The sequence below is a fragment of the Pholis gunnellus genome (assembly GCF_910591455.1).
Source record: "Pholis gunnellus genome assembly, chromosome: 11".
Lineage (NCBI taxonomy): Eukaryota > Metazoa > Chordata > Actinopteri > Perciformes > Pholidae > Pholis > Pholis gunnellus.
This window is the reverse complement of record NC_136538.1, coordinates 13,614,774-13,633,291: the sequence shown is the minus strand read 5'-3', so window position 1 is coordinate 13,633,291 and position 18,518 is coordinate 13,614,774. Positions and strand designations below refer to the sequence as shown.

Below are 18,518 nucleotides of genomic sequence, written 5' to 3'. Positions count from 1 at the left end.
GCAAGTGGACCTTTTACTTACGATTATTTTGTCAAGCTGAAAGAAAGTTGTTTTAGTGGTGAGGCCACTGATTTACATGCAGCCATGATCTTGGTCCCTCAGCTATCTGTTAGTGTCCCACCTAAAACCATATGTGAGTAAAGAAAGATAAAGTTGCCATCTGCAGTCTAATGGGCTTTAAAGCACAGCTCTCTTCTTAAAGTAGGATTAGAAAATCAGAGCAGAAGACTTGCAGCTCAGCGGTGTTGTGACGCAGTCTGCACTCATGTACTGTTAAGTTCTGTTGTTTACATTGAAGCGTCTTTCTCTTTGCCAACACATCCCAATGAGTGGAAACTCTTACCGACTTCTCCACAGAGTAGAGCCAGTGTATGCCACCTTTTCCTGTGTTGCTCCGGATGGATACCAAACCCGCCTCCCCTCCTTCCTCCATGGTGGCGGGCCCCTCCTCGCTGTGGCGGCTGACTGGGAGGAGGAGTAGGAAGGCTGGCTCTGCGAACATTTTCAGCGATGTGAATCTGTGGCAGCTACAGAGACTATTCAGTGCAGCGGGGGATCAAGATGCGGAGCAGAGGGCCCAGCTGGTTTGGGGCCAAGGAGATGAGGCTGAACTGGCTCAGGCTTTGAAAGGACTGAGGACCCGAAGTCACCGGAGAGGACTAAGGGCCAACGGGAGAGAGGTGTTGGGCTCACACTGGCTACGAGCCTTCAATCACCTCAGGTAGCAAAACTGCTGGTGTGATTTTGATTTCATAGACATTCAGATCATTCACCATAGTGACTTTTTTTTATATTACGTGGCATCCATATTGTTTTCAACAACATTTATGTTCAGGATCGGAGAGAGCTCGCCAAGCAGCCAGGGGAAGGATCCCGGGGAGGAGAGTGTTTCTGAGGCCGGAGGAGCACACAGCAGTCCAGAGACACGCCGACACACCTCCATAGGGACAACAGGAAGAGATACAGGGGCCACAGGGGTACTAACTGAGAGCCAGGGCCCTGCAGGGACTTCGGAGAGACCAGTCAGAACCAGCTCAGGACTGAGGAGAGGAGGAGAGAACAACCAGGAGAGATACCTCCACAGAATACTCCACTGACTTGACCAAAACCTCTGAGATGCAAAACTGACTTAAAGACTGTTCGTGCGAGAGCGGACCAGCACCTCAGTCTGCACAGCCTGCTCACCTGTCCTTAATCATGCTTGGGTGTGTTACAAACTGGAGCTAGGTTGAATTCCCTTCTGGGAAAAGCAACAGTTACAATTGAAATTGTATTGCAGGTTGAACAGTTTCTTATGATGCCGTAATGTCTGTCTGATCTGGCACTGATCTGATGGCAGTATGCTGACACGGCACTGTTACTTGTTGCAGACACATCTCCACCTGAATAATGGAGGCAGCACAAAACACTCAATGACTCCTGTTATCTCACAACTTTATGTTGTGGTTACCTTCTCATTAACTGCCTTATGTGTTTTCATAAATTCATCCCACCACTCGCACTAATCATGCACACTGCTAAGTATGGACAGTGACGTGACTGTCAAAGGTGGGGCGTGAAGGATTTGGTGATGTCTAGCGGTGAGGTTGCAGATTGCAACCAACTGGAACTTCTCCCGTGTGCTAAGAGAACAGGAAAAATACGGTGGCCAATGTGAATGACCCTATCTAGAGCCAGTGTTTGGTTTGTCCCTTATGGGCTCCTGTACAAACATGGCGTACACTGTGAAGACGACCCCCTATTTAGATTTAAAAAACAGCTACGTTTAAGGTAGCAAAAACACAGATTCTTTTCAATTTTCGGTTGATTATTACACACTTTTAAGAAAATGCTTATTAGTATTATAATCCATTTCTGCCAATAGATTCCTCTAAATGCTACACACTGTTGCTTTAAGTAGTATTGTAGTTCAGTGGTTTAAATCAGAAAGTGAATAAGATTAATGAGGCAAAAAGTCACTATAGAAATGGCCCCATCTTCCTCTGACCTATTATGCTGAGAGAACCGATGTTCTAATATGTATGCCTGCACTGTGGATGAACTTCTCAACCATTCTACCAGCTACTGTATGTCCCTAGTTATCTGTGTGGTTACGCAACAGTATAATCGGGTACGAGTGCAATGGGAGCAATGTGAGGTGACATGAGATGTAGAAATGCATGTCCATTTACTGCACATTCAGAGATGTTGACTCAAACTTAAGGATTCAACATCTACGGGTAATCTCTGACAGTCACTGGTTTATAGATATTGAAAGTGAAGTGTCAGGCGGTTAAAAGAGACCAATAATAATAAATAGACCCTCGCTGTCTAGGGATACTTGAAAAAGTAACGTTAAAATGTTCATGGTGTGAAGTGTGAAAACCTACTTTTCCCATGAAAAGACTGTATGTCATCAAACTTATCAGACTTCTGGAAGATTTTTGTGAATACTGTTTGTGTCATTTTTAAATATGTGGTAATAAAGAAGTGACTCTTTGGATTGTTTGTCTTGTTTTTTTTTTTTAAATGAAGTTATAACACTGACTTTTTAAATCTGTAAAATAGTTTCACAAAGTAATGAAAATGCCTCAGCATATGTTTACTGAAATGGCTAAATGCAGTCTTTAAAAATAAACATCTAGTTCTATAGTTTAAGTAAGGCATTCATCAGTCTGTTGTTTTTGGTTGCTCATTTGCACTGTTCTCCTGCATCTTTACAAACCAGTTACGCACATTCACAGCCAGGACCTGCAGCTTGCACCACAGTCCGCCACTTTTAACCACTGAGCAGCTCCACTGGACCAGTTGGCTGTTAAGTGCCTTGCTCTAGGGCACCTCATTAGCTGTTTTTGATGGATAGAAGAGCTTTACACATTTCATTTTTCCCATCCGTTTCCAGCTGCTTCTCCCTCAAAGATGCCCTAAGAAATTACACTTTGCAAAAAAGGAAAAAGGAGAGGACTGCTGAGTAACAGCAGGTAGTGTTGCGTTAGAGACAAAGGCTGCCCTCCAGTGGTCTCGTCTAGTAATAGTGCTATCGTGTATAACTGGTCTTGTGGTCACTAGATGGCACAAAAGGTTTTGTTTTGGGAAAGCAAACCACTACACTGAGTCAGGGAAGATTCATACTCGAGATGCATAGCACAGACTTTCCCACGGAAAGGTATACTAATCAGAGTTATTGTGAGCTTAAATGCAGATTCATTTTAACAGACACACAGGTGATCTTGTTGATCCTTGCTTGTTTAACTTCTGACAGTTTTACCAAATCACCTGAATACCTTATGATGTCTAGAAATATTTTAAAGCTTTCATCCCCACTGCTAATGTCCAAACCATCAGGCGGCATTATAACTGAACAACTTATTAGAATGTACGGACCTGTCGTCTGTCCACTTAAGGTTCAGAAGCTGTTTTGGTTTATTTCAACAAGTCTGACCTGTACATGCAATATAAATGTTACTTTATCCATTCTTCTTCCTGCCCAGTCAGGAAAGCAAGAACAGAAACGAGGAAGCACTACTGAGTAGATCATTATCTTTCAGATTGACGTGTGAAGTTGCATATTTGGGCTAGGATTACCTCGCGTCCACCATATGTTCAGTTTCCTCCATCTCCTCCTGGGTGATGCAAAGTGATTCACAGGCAATCTGGGAGACAAAGTCCTTTCTGTGTATTCTGGATCTACTCAGCAGTGCCAGACTGGTGCAATGGCAAACTAAGGCATCTGTAGGGCAGCTTTACAAGGTCCTGAAACCTCAGCAGACTCCCTCAGTGCAGAGAAAGCAGCAGATTGGCTAGAGGTAATCCTCAAAGCGCTGAGCTTCCCCTTATTGTGTAAAGTAAGCTCATTTCACCTCATATAGTTTATCTTAACTTTTCAACAGTAAATCTTTTGACTATAGATGTGGAATGATGATCCAGCAGTAATGTAGTTGTAGCTGGAAAAGTGGTTTTCATTGTGCCTCAGCTCATTCTTCACTGTTCAGTGGTGGAAACTCTGAGGTGCTTCTCTTGAGAATATCCATATTATGCTACTTGACTCAACTGCATTTTAGTGGGAAATATTAGTTACTCGTCTACATATATTTGGCAGCTATAGTCACTAAATTAAGATTTGACATTAACCAAAACATATAAGCTCACAATGCAGTGTTAACGATGACACATGCGTACTCAGGGTCCCTTGTTAGACTTGGACGTGACTGAGTTGTTAGCATTTCCACTTCCAGTCAAAAGCCCTCTTGTCTTCTCAGTTAGTTTGAGGCCCAAAGAGGTGAAATGATCTAGTATTTCACAATAAAGCACATATTTGAGTAAGTATAAGAACTATTTTTCTCTCTTATCCCATTAATCAGTTCATTGTTCAGTAAACCTCAGTTCATCCTGATGAGGTAATAGTGGACTACCACCTCGGAGAATCACCGCCTTCAGACATGTTCTTCGTAATATTCACTCTATTGGTTAGTTGTAGAATGAAATCAAAACTTTGCATTGAGTCACACTGAATAGAGAAAAAGCAGCATGTAAATCTAGGTTAAATTATCACAGAGTTGCAGAGCGAATCTAATCATGCTGACTTCTGTACTTGTAGCTATTATAGTTCTGTGTACAACAGCAGCGTGGTGGCAAACTGAGATTCCTTTGTGGTACACTGTTGCCTTTCAGGCAACATGCACATCTTAGCACTTTTCTAAGTTATGTGCATATAAATGAGTTTCTTCATGCTGCTAAAATTATGAGGCCAATTTAGTAGTTAATGAAAACTGAAATTTCTGTGCAATGGTTTTTGTAAATGGCAAAATGCATTTCTGACACTCTGTGTCCAGTTCAGGCCTTTGTGGTCATTTTGCCATTTTGACCAAAACCAAACAAAGTATTTGCAGGTTGTGCTCTGCCCTTTTCCCGTCCACACCTATTAATACAGGAGTATAAAGTGAGTTATCCAGGCTTTCTTCAGGGCTTGTGCAGTGAAATATATGCATTTCTATTTGGATCTTTTTTGGTGTTTGTTATGACAAATGTCTGCAGCATCACGTCCCTCATGTCAGCTTCTTCAGAATATGATTGAAGCTGGCTGTTACAGTTTATCCCTCAAAAACTGCAGTGGACCATCAACTTAACATTTACTTTGCATCTTGATTAAATCCTTCTTTCGTTGATCAAGTATTCAATTTATCCTGCGGCCTGTCTCCTAAATCAGCCAAATAACTGCCATTTTGAGAGATAGTAACTTTTTATGATGTATGTGTTTTATGTCCTTTTCTCATTTTTTGGTACTGATTTCCAGACATCTCAGTACGGGTGAGTCGAGGTAAAGATGACAAAATATGAAGAAAGAGAGGAGTGACAGCTGTACGGAGAACACGGGGAGCAGATCTGATATCCAAAAGAAAGACTGGGGGAAGAAGAAACCAGCTTTTCTTTCTGGGTTTTCTGTGATTATGTCTGTGATTGTGTATGATTGACAACGGAAGCCGTATGGAGATTTTACACGAGCAAGGATCTGAGAGTTGAATGTGTCCCTGCTGCATTGTAATTAGAGCGTGGAACAGTAATTAGTGAAATGATATATACAGTACATGCTCCTCGTGCTCTGATAATAATCCCAAACCCGCACACGCACACAACCCCTGTGCTACTCTAGAATCACACAACACTGCGGCACTCATTGTTATTCCTTCCTCTGTGTCATTGTGTGCCTTTGTTCTTATTCTCAGTACTATACAACCCGGGCTCTCGCTTGCTTCTGTAGTTTCAAAACACTGCCTCCCTGCTCCCCTTTTGAGGTGAAGGCAAAACATCAAACATGATTCAACAAGAGAGTCCTGCTGAACCAGGGCCAGCACCTTTTCAGTTTACTCAATTTAAAAGGGACTTAGGTAGAAAAACTCTTTAGAAATGAAAACTGCTCTATTGACGTTGAAGAAAAAATCATTTCCTTGAGGCTATGAAAACAAGACTTCAAGCTGAAATTGTAGCATTGGTCATGAAATTAAACTGATACTGCAACCCTGGTGCCTTTGATATGTATGCACAAGGTCAAACTGCTTTCCACATCTGAGACTGTTCCGTCTGCCTTCATGCCTTGCTGCCTCCTGGGCTGCGGAGAAACACGTAGAGTCAACTTCACGTCACATTATTTTACGTTATGTTGCCCACACCAGCAGCATGAACCATTCGCAGCGGCAGGCCAAATATGCAGGGTCACGTGTCAGGTGGTTGTGTCACTGCTTTGCTCTTTGTACCTTTTCTGAACCCACATTAGAGATGCAGTTGTTCCTTTTAGTAATCGTCTTTTCTGATCATGTAAGAAGAACATTGAGCATCGGCTGCTAGCTCAGTGTACCTCAGTTTCTTGTGCTTGTAGGCCTACAGCACTGCATCCTCCCAGGGCACTGTAAACCTGATGGTGTAAACGAGATGGAGAGAGGCCGACCATAGGACAAGGTCTGTACTGAGGTTGGTTGACACGATCTCTGCATCCTCATTATGACTTGATGTGATGAGTCTGGTGTGACCCTCACCTTCTGGGGGAGGAAATTCAGCTGTCAGACATCAGGATAAAGGCGGAGGAAGGGCGTTTGTTTTCATCCGCCGACTTCTCAGCACAGCTGCAAGACACCGTAGCACATGGTTGTCCTGCCAGGTGTATCTGCCTTGAGTGAGCCACCGACGCGTTTTAGTGTTCCTGGTGTAGGGCAGAGGGAGCAGGTGGGCTATTCTCCGTACCACTGGCTGAGATTCTTGGGAGATGGCAAGACACCATAGGCAGCCTTGATGGTGAAAGTGGCTGTGCATTTCCCACAGCTACTTCCAGGAGATCTTTTTCTTCCCTGGAACGAGGCTATGGTAATTCCTCCACCCGATGAGGCCCATGCTACATTTACTGATTAGCAGACTAATCAGCTTGTTACCCGTTATAAGCAAGATGATGGAGACTAAATGTAACTAATAGAACACAGATGTTCCTCTTTAACAATAGCTTTTCAAATGTATGACAGAGAATGTGGGATTCCCAGGGTTCCTTGCTTGGATCACTGTTCTTCTCTATTTTTGTATAAGATTTTCTAGTTGCTGTTAAAGAAGCATGTGTGTGTCAAGGTGGGACATTCTGTTTTTATTAATTTGCTCCCAATATGTGCATGTTTTAATTGATTACTCCGTTTGGGTTATATCCATAGTTATGTATTTTACATTTTGGTATAAATTGGTTTTGATGTGTGTGTGTGTGTGTGTGTGTGTGTGTGTGTGTGTGTGTGTGCATGGTTCTAGTAGTTTTATATTTGGAGTTATCATTGCATGTATTTGTTTTTTTGACATTTCATATTGATTTGGATTGTGGCTCAAGGTTGATTTGGGACATGTGCGGGAGAAGAAACAGACATGGAACAGACAGGGAGGAGAGACACGAGGGTGTCCGGAGGATCCGAGAGCCCCACACACCACAGAGTTTGGGCCGCGGAGTTAAAGCTGTTCTACTGGGAAAGTTTATGGACGGCAGAGTGGAAATAAGACCCGAGACGAGGTACCGGATGGACAGCCGTGGACGAGTCGGACGTGACGCGGAGGCAGCACATAAGTAGAACACTCTCCTTTCTGAAGCATTTTATGACCCAGTAGAGACATTTGGAGTCCAGTAACGTAATTATAAGGACAGTCATTAGTGCGTTACTTAATTAACTCTTTTTATCTACCTGGGTACATCATGTTAGTGGTTTCTGCCATTTTAATACACATTTTCTAAACCTTTGTTTTATCTATTGAGTTTTATCATTTCTTAAATGGCTCTCTTTTATTTTAGCTTTAGACCGTTGTTTAAAAAAACTAAAGTATTACTTTTAATAAATTATTTAAAGTCCTCCCGTGGTGCTTCATTTTTTTAACAGTCGAATTACCTTTTATTGCTGGTATAAAACAAGAACCTCACACTCTTGTGTGACATCATTTAAAGGGCACAGTCGGAGATTATTGCGATGCACTGTGCCTGTTGGTGCGTCCTTACCCTCTGGCTGAAGGACATAAACTGGGTGGCCCTCCATCAGCTGAGTCACCACCACAAAGGGCTCTGGGGTCCATCTCGGGGTCAACTGTCCTTTGGCCCTCCTGCGGAAGTTCCGAATGAGCACCCGCTCGCCTGGAAGCAGTGGTGCCAGTTTAGCTCGTCGGTTGTAACGGGCCTGATCCCGTTCTCGTCTGTGCGTGACTCAACGCTTTCTGGTGCTGCTTTACCCAGACTTGTAGAGTGTGAGATATGCAGATGATTCAACACACTATATGTCTACACCAATAGTAAAGCAAATCACTGCAACCCTTAATAAAGAGCTCAAAACAGTATTTGAATGATTCACTAATAACAGACTTGTCTTGAACACTAAAATCAAAAGCATGAACAAATCACTCCTCAAGCCCCAGACGTCGGCTGAATCTGTTTCTTAACAATGTTGCTGTTGAGCAAGTAGAGGAAATAAACCTTCTTGGTGTAACTTAAGTTAGTGAACTGTCATGGTCAAGACACATTGACTCACTGGTGGTAAAGATGGCGAGAAACATATCTGTTGTGAAGAGATGCTCTGCTTTTTTGACATCCACATCTGACCAGACAAGTCCTGTAAACCTTAGTGTGCACACCAAGAGCCAATATAAATGACATGCCTGACATTCTCTTCTGGCTAAAAGTTATATCTTTTGTAAGAAACATTAATGTATTGAAAATCCCAGACTGTTTGTATATCCCACCTGACATGCCACCAGTGGTCACAACACACTTTCAAAAACCAGAACAGGTGTTTGAGCGGCACCTTTGTCTGCTGGAATACCTTTCCTATGGGGTCCATTTTGTACATGTGGGGCAGCTTGGGCTCCACATGAATCATGTGACTCAGTTAGCATCATCTCCAGTCTTAATGTGGCACACTTTTGGCTCTAGGACTCCTTTGCCGTAGAGCCCTATGCTGCTGAGGTCACCGAGAATACCAAGCCACTTTATTTGCATTTGAGCTGATCAGCCTCTCCAGCTTGTACACTTTCAAGATTAGAGCTTCATTTTCTCAAAGCACAGACGGCCGAAAAATGCATTGCACACCCGTAGTAGCACTGTTTATATTTTTAATCATTATAACAATCATTAAATGGAGTAAATGAAAGCACAGTAGCTATTGAAAAAAACGATTTAATTTTAAGTAAATCCTTCTATTACAAAAGTAACAGATGAAATCATATAATGGGAGCACAAAAAAAGGCAGGGTTTTAATATATATGATTCATGGATGGGACGGCTCAAGCTGGCATATGGCAGAACAAACCCACAATCACTGAGCCTCACCACCTTTAGATTTAAAAAGAGGCACTCGGTCAGCTTGTCGGTGTGCAGACTGTACTTGCCATTGTTTTAAACAGAGGAGAATTGGTCTTAGTAAAATAACAGAGTGCATGATGTTGTGGTAACTTCAAACATGGAGAAGTAAATAGTTAATGTACTTAACTGCGAGCCGGCACTAATAGTTTCTCACGACATCAGCAGAAAACTCGCTCGCATCCCATCAACTCACACAACTTGAGATGATGCAACCTTGATTTATTCAGAGATCTGGTTGCAGGAGCTGGTTTATTGTGATATGCAATAACAGCATGTGCACATAAAGATCAGCAGGGTAAAGTGGGACTAATTTCACATTAACATGTACCACTGGGTTGGAACTAAGAGGGAAAGCACATCTGAATAATTCATTTCGAAACAGACCTCAGAGCAAGTGACACAGTATACACAGAGTAACCTGGAGTTAATGAAGAAAGTGGCATGCAGGCTCGGTGCCTTTGCTAGCACGCATGCAGTAACATGCGCGGGTGCACAGATTTAAAATCATGCAGCTCACACCCTTATGCTATATAAGACAGTTCAGCCTTCCTTCAGCTTTGTTTTCCTGATGATACCTGTTAAACATGTGACAGGACACCGCATAACACTGGGCGGCAGTTTGCTCAGTGACCTTTTTGAGTTTCACAGAGTCTGTCGCAGCAACAAATCCTCAGCGATGGGGACACTTTGCAACACACATGCAGTGTGTGGATGCTTGCATGCCATGCACCAAGTGACACAAATTCATCCAAACATAAACATGAACTCTTGTGAGTACAAAATAGCTCTGCAGTGGTTCAGTTGGTATGATGATTTAGGTATTTTTCAGAGGGGAAAGTGGAGTTGAATAGTTGAAACTGAAAGTGCTTACCGGCAGACTCAAGTGATGGGGTGAGAGGGGTGGCTCATTTTCATTGCTTCTTTTTCCTTTTATGGGATACATTTTTATGGTAAAATGATAAAGTAGCTACCATATAAAGCAGTTTCTCTGGGAATTTTGTTTTTCATTTATCTCCCCTCTCCTCTGACAGTATTTCTGTACACCATCAGACAGAGCACGGGACCAATACATCAGATATTTCTTTTGTCATTTTTAAACATCCCCACCCTGGTATTTACATCAAAGTCACTGACACATTAGACAGAGACAAACATAAAAGAAAGAAAAAATAGAAAAAGAACAAAGAAAAAAGATTAACGGCATCATTGTCATTTTATAATCTCTCCATAGTATACTCCAGAGCTACAGCTCTTAGATGTGCCACTGAAATAGCGTATTTACATGGGCAAAACTAACACATAGGCAAGTCTGGACGTTTAAACATGTGGTGGGAGTATAGCCACATAGAGCTGCTAATAGCTGTGTCCTAAGAAGTAAATTCAATACATGCAGGGTAGCTACCTAACAGTGAACCTTCTGCTTGTCATGTACAGACTTCTTACTAATTACAGAAATAAGAACAAGAGCAAATATTTAAGTGTGAGTGTGTTTTCTATAACAAGCTAAGCCAGCACTTAGAGGCCCAAGAATAGAACCCAGTTAAGACGGTTTCCACCAGCAGCTTTGAAGTCGGCCTGTAGCTCCTAAGGAGGACGTGATGGAGGGCTAAAACGAATGAGATCCTTAATGGAAAAAGACCCCTGAAGGCCTGCAACCCTCCCCGATCCGATGTGAGGACACAAAGAACATGTGTGGCAGATGAAAGCCTGCACCTTTGCCAACTTCTCCTTCGCCATCACTTTGCATTCACATTACTCTCTTCAAAGGGGCTAATTCAAATGCTACAAACGCAAATATGTCTGAGCACGGTTCCCTGCAGGCATTGTCACTTTGAGAACGATAACTTATTTGAGATGCAGTGTAGAAGACAAGTGGGTGTTTGGTGCTAAAAATGGCTTTTAAACAACAGTAAATGGCCCAGGTTGGCAGAATGTCACATGCGATACATGTAATTGTTTGTGAGTGGTCTGATCTGTTACGAAGAGAAAAAAGTGTCCAGTGTAATAAATGACTGACAGAAAAGGGCTGGAACTGAAGTCCGCAGCCTTGTTAGAAAGTCTGCTGTTGTTTGTTTTTTTATCAGTAATTTAGAGAATCATTTGGAAAGAGAGTAGGCCATGTTCAAGTTTGATACTTAAAGATGACTCTAATGTATCCCTGCATTAATTATGACAACTACTTTATTATTCTGTAGCTCTTAGTGAGCTGCATAAATCAATTATTAGAGTCAGATATCATATAGGCCTATAGGACATTAGCAGGAGATGTTCAGTGAGATGAGGACTGAAGGGATTGGAGGGGTCATCTCACAGTCATTTCAAGGGTTAGCAGATTTTCACCAGAAGCAGTTATCAGCTTCTCCACACAAGGAGGTTTGCAGCGTTTATTTGGGTTTATTATGAACATTCATTTTGATTGTGTTGAGACCAACTCAAGTAATAACTACGGCCTCATTTCAAACGGCGCTTGAATTACTTTTACTTCTGAAACGTAAACAGATTTCCCAATCGGAGAGATGTAAAAATTCAATTACGTTCAATTCAGCCTGTCAACACAGACAAAGAGACTATTTTGTGATGGTTATTGAATGTTTTTGAATTGCCCTGAAACACAATAGTGTGCGAATGATGGCAGTAACAAGTAGGCGGCTGATGAGCAGAGCACAATTACAGAAATGTTGCATTAATTAGTCAAAATGGCAAGTTTACTTAGGACTTCATAAGTGTTGATTTTCACACATTGCTTCACAAAAAGAAAAGAAAATGGAATGAAGTGAGAGGAGTTTGTGCTCTTTAAATAATTGATATAACGTGACTATAAACTATAATTCAGTGCCAGTCAGCCTGAGCATCAGGGAACATGCTCACTCACCGATGGTTGGTCTTCAAATTAGGAAAATTAAAAATATATAAGATTTGTATGCTCTGTGAATAAATCATTTAAAGCAGCACTGTTTTTTGTCCGGTGCGGCCCCACAGTGCTGTCAGATGAGTTCAAGTCGCCCTTTATAGAAACAAACAGCAAGTACATTTTCTTAAGTTTAAATTTGTACTGACTGTCACTCAAAAGCCCTCAGACCCTCCACTTCCCCAGCCGCCTGCATGGCCATTCTCTATCCGTCCACCAGATGCCCTCAGACGTTCTCACCTGTCCCAGTCCTCTGTCACTTCAGATTCAGCCACTCCCTCCTGCCCTGCAGAAACCCCTTTTCCGCCTTTTCAATCACCTGAATTTCCACGCCAAAATACACACCTGCTCCTCATTTCCCCAATCAGCCTGGCAGTCTATGAACTAGTCCACACTTTGCCAGATTGTCAATGATGATTACCTTTGTTTCCGACTACCTGAACCCAAATATATACCTATTCTGTTTTCTTTTTTTTTTATTTATATTTTATTGAATTTATATAGAAACATTATATTAATACTATAATGTTCCCACATTAATCTGCACCATTAACTCCATTTACTTCAACATCTGTCCACATTAACACTGTAATTCAAGGACTTCCCATTTTCTCAGTCCTGTCCTTCGAGCTAGAAGTTATTTGTTCATTTGCCAACACTGTGAACTTCCTGAAAAGACGGCTCATCTGGGTTCCTCCAGTTTCTCATTATAATTTGCTTTCCAACCATTATACTGGTCTGAATAAAGTCTGTGGCTGATTCTGTTCCTTCTTATATTTCTGCATAGAAACACAGAAGTGTGACCTATTTCAAGATGTTTTACAATGTCACAAAGTGAGAAACATACACACACATGTCATAAGCTTTAAACTTTGGCAGTGACTCTGACTGACTTCACATTCTCAGATTCAAAGCCAAAATATCAAATGACGGTATCAACGCTCCCACTTCTCTCTCTCTCTCTGACCATATGTCCCTCTTGAATTTCTGTCATGACACCTTTCCATTACTGTGGCATTTCACACCAGATCTGCTCTAAATATACTGAAAGTGTATGTGTGTGAATGATTTAGTTATCTGACTGTGGTTCATTAAACTCTACGAATCTTTAGAAGAAACATGCTGAAGCTCAGTGCTTTTAAAATGTGCTTTCCACACATACTGTAGCTTTGCACGCTATTTGCGGATTAGACTCGGGGGGCCAAACTTTGATCATGGGGTATAAACAGAGGGGAGGAGAGAGAGGGGCTGAAGGAGGGGAACAAATATATCAGCAAATGGGTGGCAAGATGTTTTCCCTCTCTCTACGCGCTGTCCCTTCTTTTTCTTCTTCTTTCCAATTTCCTTTTATTCCCTCTCTCATAATCACTGCTTTCTTTTTGCATCGCTCAGCGGCACAAATAATAAGAATAAAGCTGGCATTGTTTTCCATGCACCTTCTCCCATTCACTTCAAATGAAGTCTGCACCTGTTTTGTCCTTGACCTGTGAATTGTCTGTGCTGGCCAATAGAGAGACTGATGTTTTTGTAATGGAGAAGCCAGTTAAGAAGGTAACTTTAGCAGGACAGCTAACGTGGCGTATTATATAATTCAGATCACCTGTACCTTCATACATTGAAGCACACAGCCCTCTCCCTCCCCGAGCGCAGAGCGATGCGATGAGACAGTAAATATGGATGAGTTTGTTGCTTTCACTCACAGTTTCTGGAGATTTGTGTTGAGCATCGGGCCCCCGGAGCGCGCTCTGGCAGCCAATCTTTTCATGAATCTTCTGCTCACTGTTCAATTATTCAGTCTGGTTCCGCACTGGAGACGGAAACCACAGGCCGAGAGGGTAGAGCGATGGATGCAGGGGAGCACCCTGAGGATCTGAATCACATGTGATTCATATTTTAGTTTCTCAAGTGGTGGTGAGAAAAGCGCGGGTGAAAGGTCAGGTGACAAGAACTGGGGTGACTTTCGCATTTGGTTCTCTTGTTGCTTGTCCTCATAGTTAATGCGGTGGGAAGAACAAAGCCGCTGAGACTTAAATGCATATTGATGTTGTGACTAAACCCTTGCACTCAGATGACAGGTGCTATTTGTGTTTAGCAATGACTAATAACTTCCTCCCATGTTTAGCTTCTCTCCTGTTCTGAGCACTCAAAGTCCTCCTTTTCTTATATTGGATCTGCCAGAGAAGTGTGTTTAAATGACTGCTTCACACTCATGGCTCGTATTCACAGCCTCGGTGATGTGAATCCACCGGTTTGCTCACGCGTGATTGTGCGCAGGCTGGTTCTTTTTTACACCAACGAGCACAGCGTGTCAACCTCACTCTGCAGGAAGTTTTTCCACGTGAGGTTTAATCTCAGAGAGGGAGAGAGGTGATGCTGCAGAGAGAAAGAGAGATGGGGATATGGCACAAACCAGCAGGCGGTAAATGAAGATTAATTAAATCTCCGGGGTTTCTCTGAGGTTTCTTTTGGGCAGAAAAAGAAACTGTGTCAAATGATGGACGAGGGCACGCATCACCACGGGTCTGCAAACAAATGTAAATACTCAACTTTCTTTCGTCAGTAGCTCTCTGGCAGGAGCTGGAGCCATTTATTCACAACTGTATTCACAGAGAGGGCTGCAGCCAGCAGCAAACAAGAGGACACAACAAACACAACAACTTTGAGGGCAGAATAGGAACAGTTTAGATGTGAAGGACATTTATAAAACAAAGTTTAGGGACAATGCATTTGCAGCTCATGTCAGTTCGTGTTTGTACTATCAGAGTGATCTTGAGTCTTGATTGAGTCTGATCAATAACACCAGCAGGGCAGAGCGGGTGGTTTCTTTTCACCAGCATGCGATTGCGTTGCAGCAGGGGCCATTGCCTCATTTCAGACCTTCACATTCTGTTACTTTCCACACTGTACATGTCTGAATAGTAAACACAACAACTGATGCTCTCTGCTAGCCTCCTCCATTATGCTTCTTTGATCAGTCTCTCCATCTTTTCATCTCTCCCTCTAACTCCAACTCAATCTCTTTTTCTCTCTGTCAGAGGTGTGATTGACAGCTGTGAGATTTCACATAATTGCGTCATGATTCCCCAGCTTTGCACTTTTGACAGTTGAGAACTGTAATAGATACTGGATATATACATTTATCTCTCAACTCATTTATTTTAACCTGAAATGAAAAATGGATGCCAAATCACAAGTTCTGGGAAGAGGGAGAAGGAGTGTAGTTCTTTCATCGTATGAAAAACTCATTCGACCAGTTCATTTTCAAAGCAGAATATTGTTAGGTGTATGGAGGTGATCTGTATGTGAAAGTACACAAATATTATCATATTTGGTTTGGCAAATTGTAACTACTTTAAACTCATCATCGTATTTTAGAGACAGCAAAATCTGCAAAATAATTATGGAAGTATGAAGTAAAATCGAAAGTAAATACTCAAGCAAAGTACCAGCACCTCAAAGCGTGCTTCAGTACATTACTTGAGTAACTGTACTTAGTTACTTTCCACCACTGCTCACAACAGCTCTATTTTGTATGACTTTGGTCTCTTTCACCTTGTGTGCAGCCCTGGAGGTCCAAACCTCTGGTTTGTCCTAGTGGACAGAGTGTGTTTTCTGCTGGACTCATCCCTCCATCGTCTTCAGCAGAACAGAGGGGCTATTAAATGTGACGGCCCCGCTGTTTCCTCTTTTACTCAGTGCCATCAGATCCAATGTGACATGCACAGTGCTGCCACACAGATCCGAACTGGCTTCTCACTTCACACCAATCTGCACGGCCTCGTCACAGGGCAAACGCTGCTGTCTCCTCTAGCGCTGGCATGACACACACAATCACACAGACGTGAATACACAAACAACATACCCACTCAACGCACAGCACGCATGGAGCTAAATGGCCAATTCATTCTCGGTGCAAAGATGATTCATCTTTGGGTCTGTCAATTTCCCCTGTGGACCCATCCCTTGCCTCTCCGTCTCCTCTCCCGCCTTTGACACTCTGCCTGACTCTCTCTGGCGACTGATTTTAAATTGAGAAAGTGGAATTCAACAGAGAGCCTGCAAATCTGTCAGAAGTTTAATGAATACTAAAATGTGTTTGTGTTATTCCTGGGATGGAGATTGGAGTTTTTTTAGTTTTTTATAAACGAGCTGAGGTTATTATTGATGAGCCCAGGAGGGGTTACACATTACATTTAAATTTAAATTGGAATTTGTGTTCACAAACATGAATATATTATTTTAACATTAACATGTGATTCAGATTGTCTAGACTGGCACACCTTTTCCTTTGAACCTTCATGTATGTGCCCTACTTTATGACAGTGTTTCTTTGATGATGATTGCCTGCACCTGATTCTGTTCACTAGTTTAATGAGGTTGGACTGTTAAAAATAATTCAGCCTGCTCATAGAGGAAGGCCTCCGTTTTTGTTATATTAATTATTCTGCATTGTCGATGAATAAAAACCAAAATTTGCTTCCACAGAACAGCCACCACTGGCTATATCTGAATGACAGGGCATCCAGCAGAGGGTCAATATTAAGGGGCAACGTTTATTTTCAAAGGCAATTATAAATATAGAAGCATCTCCTGAAAAATGAGAGTGGTTTCTGTAAGCACTGGTAAAGATTAATTGCCATGCGTTTTGGATGGCTTCATAATGACCTTCAAATGTATTAGCATTAATGTTAATGTCAGCCTATTGGCTGAGTGAACGATGCAGTGAATGGGGGGTTTAAAACACTTTTGTTTCAGTCTTTATTGTGGTAGTTTGACCTATTTAGTGGTAGTTTACATAGTTTAACTTGTTCAATACTAATCAATTTGAGTGGACTTTTTTTCACAGCAGACATTTTCACTTGTCACAGCAAGGAAAGCACAGGTGTGGGCAACTATAATGACAAGAATCCATTACATTTAAGTGCCTGCGTAAAAGCCCAGCAATCATGTAACTCACTAATTACAGCTGAGGTTGCTATGATAGTCACGTGCATTATAGTTAAGATGTCTGCTGGTAAAAAGGTTTAGACAGGTGCTGTGTTATAAATAACATTGGACTGCCTAATGTAGTATATGCTTCATTATAACTCACAAGCTGCTGCACATCCCAGAATGCATATCCTGGCAGATAATAAAGCACAAAATACATGCCGTGTCTGTTCAAACCAGGTTCAAACCTCTCTTCGCTTGTTTCACATCAGCAGACATTTTGACTGACATAGTAGGAAAAGCACAGGTGTTCCGCATTACATTAACAGAGGCTCTGTTCTATCAAAATGTCCCAGTTCTGTAAGCCATTTAGCCAAAGCAACTAAATGGAAATCAGCCATTATTAATTTGATTATTAACGCGTAACCTATGTTACTCTGACCACCAGGGTGCACACGCAGATTAACGAGCACGTAAATTGTTCTGGTTGATGAACAACCAAGAACAGCTGAGGAGGATGGTGACGGCGAGGCGGTGGGATAACTTTAACCGCAACCCGCGAGTCTCGAGCTGATGATGATGCTTAATGCAAACGTTAACAGTAGCACTGTGAGTGACGTCAACCCGTGACGACAGTTTCAACTGAACCAAGGTGAGCCAGCTCCATCTGTTACAGCGTGTCAGTGTGTGCTGCTGGTTTTCATGAGCTTTGCAAAAGTCGGTTTGTCTCTGTGATTAATGCTTAATGCTAATTGGCTGTCTGTGCACACAGTTGTCAGTGTAATTCAGGTTTGACGGAGGTGTCGCCAACAGATGTATGGTGACTGACTCACTGGTGTGCATAGATGAAGTTTCATTTGATGGTCCGCTGCTGCTGAATTAATTCTTCAAATGAAAACCTTAATTAAAGCATCACTAGATGTGTTTTTGCACTGTGTGGTAGTGTGGTGGTAAACAGCATGGATTTTCATAACGTTATCAGTGTCAGGTAAACGTTACACGCGCGTGTGTGTGTGTGTGTGTGGGGGCTTTGTGTTTTTGATCTGTGGTTGGCAACCTCATCTCCTATATTTAGGTCTGAAACATGGACCCTGCAGAGATGAAGTGGACATCAGGGCAGCTCTAGTTGTATGTTTCTGTGCGTGTGTGTATTTTGTTGTAGTTTCAAGGATAGAATATGGATACTTACGGTGTGTGGGCACTTTCAGTAATTTCATTGTATTGCATTATCTTTCCCAGGGATGGCCCTATGAGATTGAATATGCTTTCATCTTGTTGCGTTTGAGTATTTAGTTGGATAATTTGAGTGTTAATTTGAGAGCTACTTTGCATTAAACTAGT

The 18,518-nt window shown here is 42.1% G+C and overlaps 1 protein-coding gene across 1 annotated transcript; it reads left to right on the top strand.

Annotated features, from left to right (window-relative positions):
- Positions 1-371: 371 nt before the first annotated feature.
- Positions 372-2,455, top strand: LOC306703253 (arginine vasopressin-induced protein 1-like; the record flags this gene model as incomplete). The annotated part of the gene is made up of 2 exons (XM_079169154.1): positions 372-721; positions 836-2,455. The coding sequence occupies 2 exons, from the start codon at positions 372-374 to the stop codon at positions 1,095-1,097; spliced, it is 612 nt and encodes a 203-aa protein (XP_079025280.1). The 3' UTR covers positions 1,098-2,455.
- Between the last annotated feature and the right edge of the window lie 16,063 nt (positions 2,456-18,518).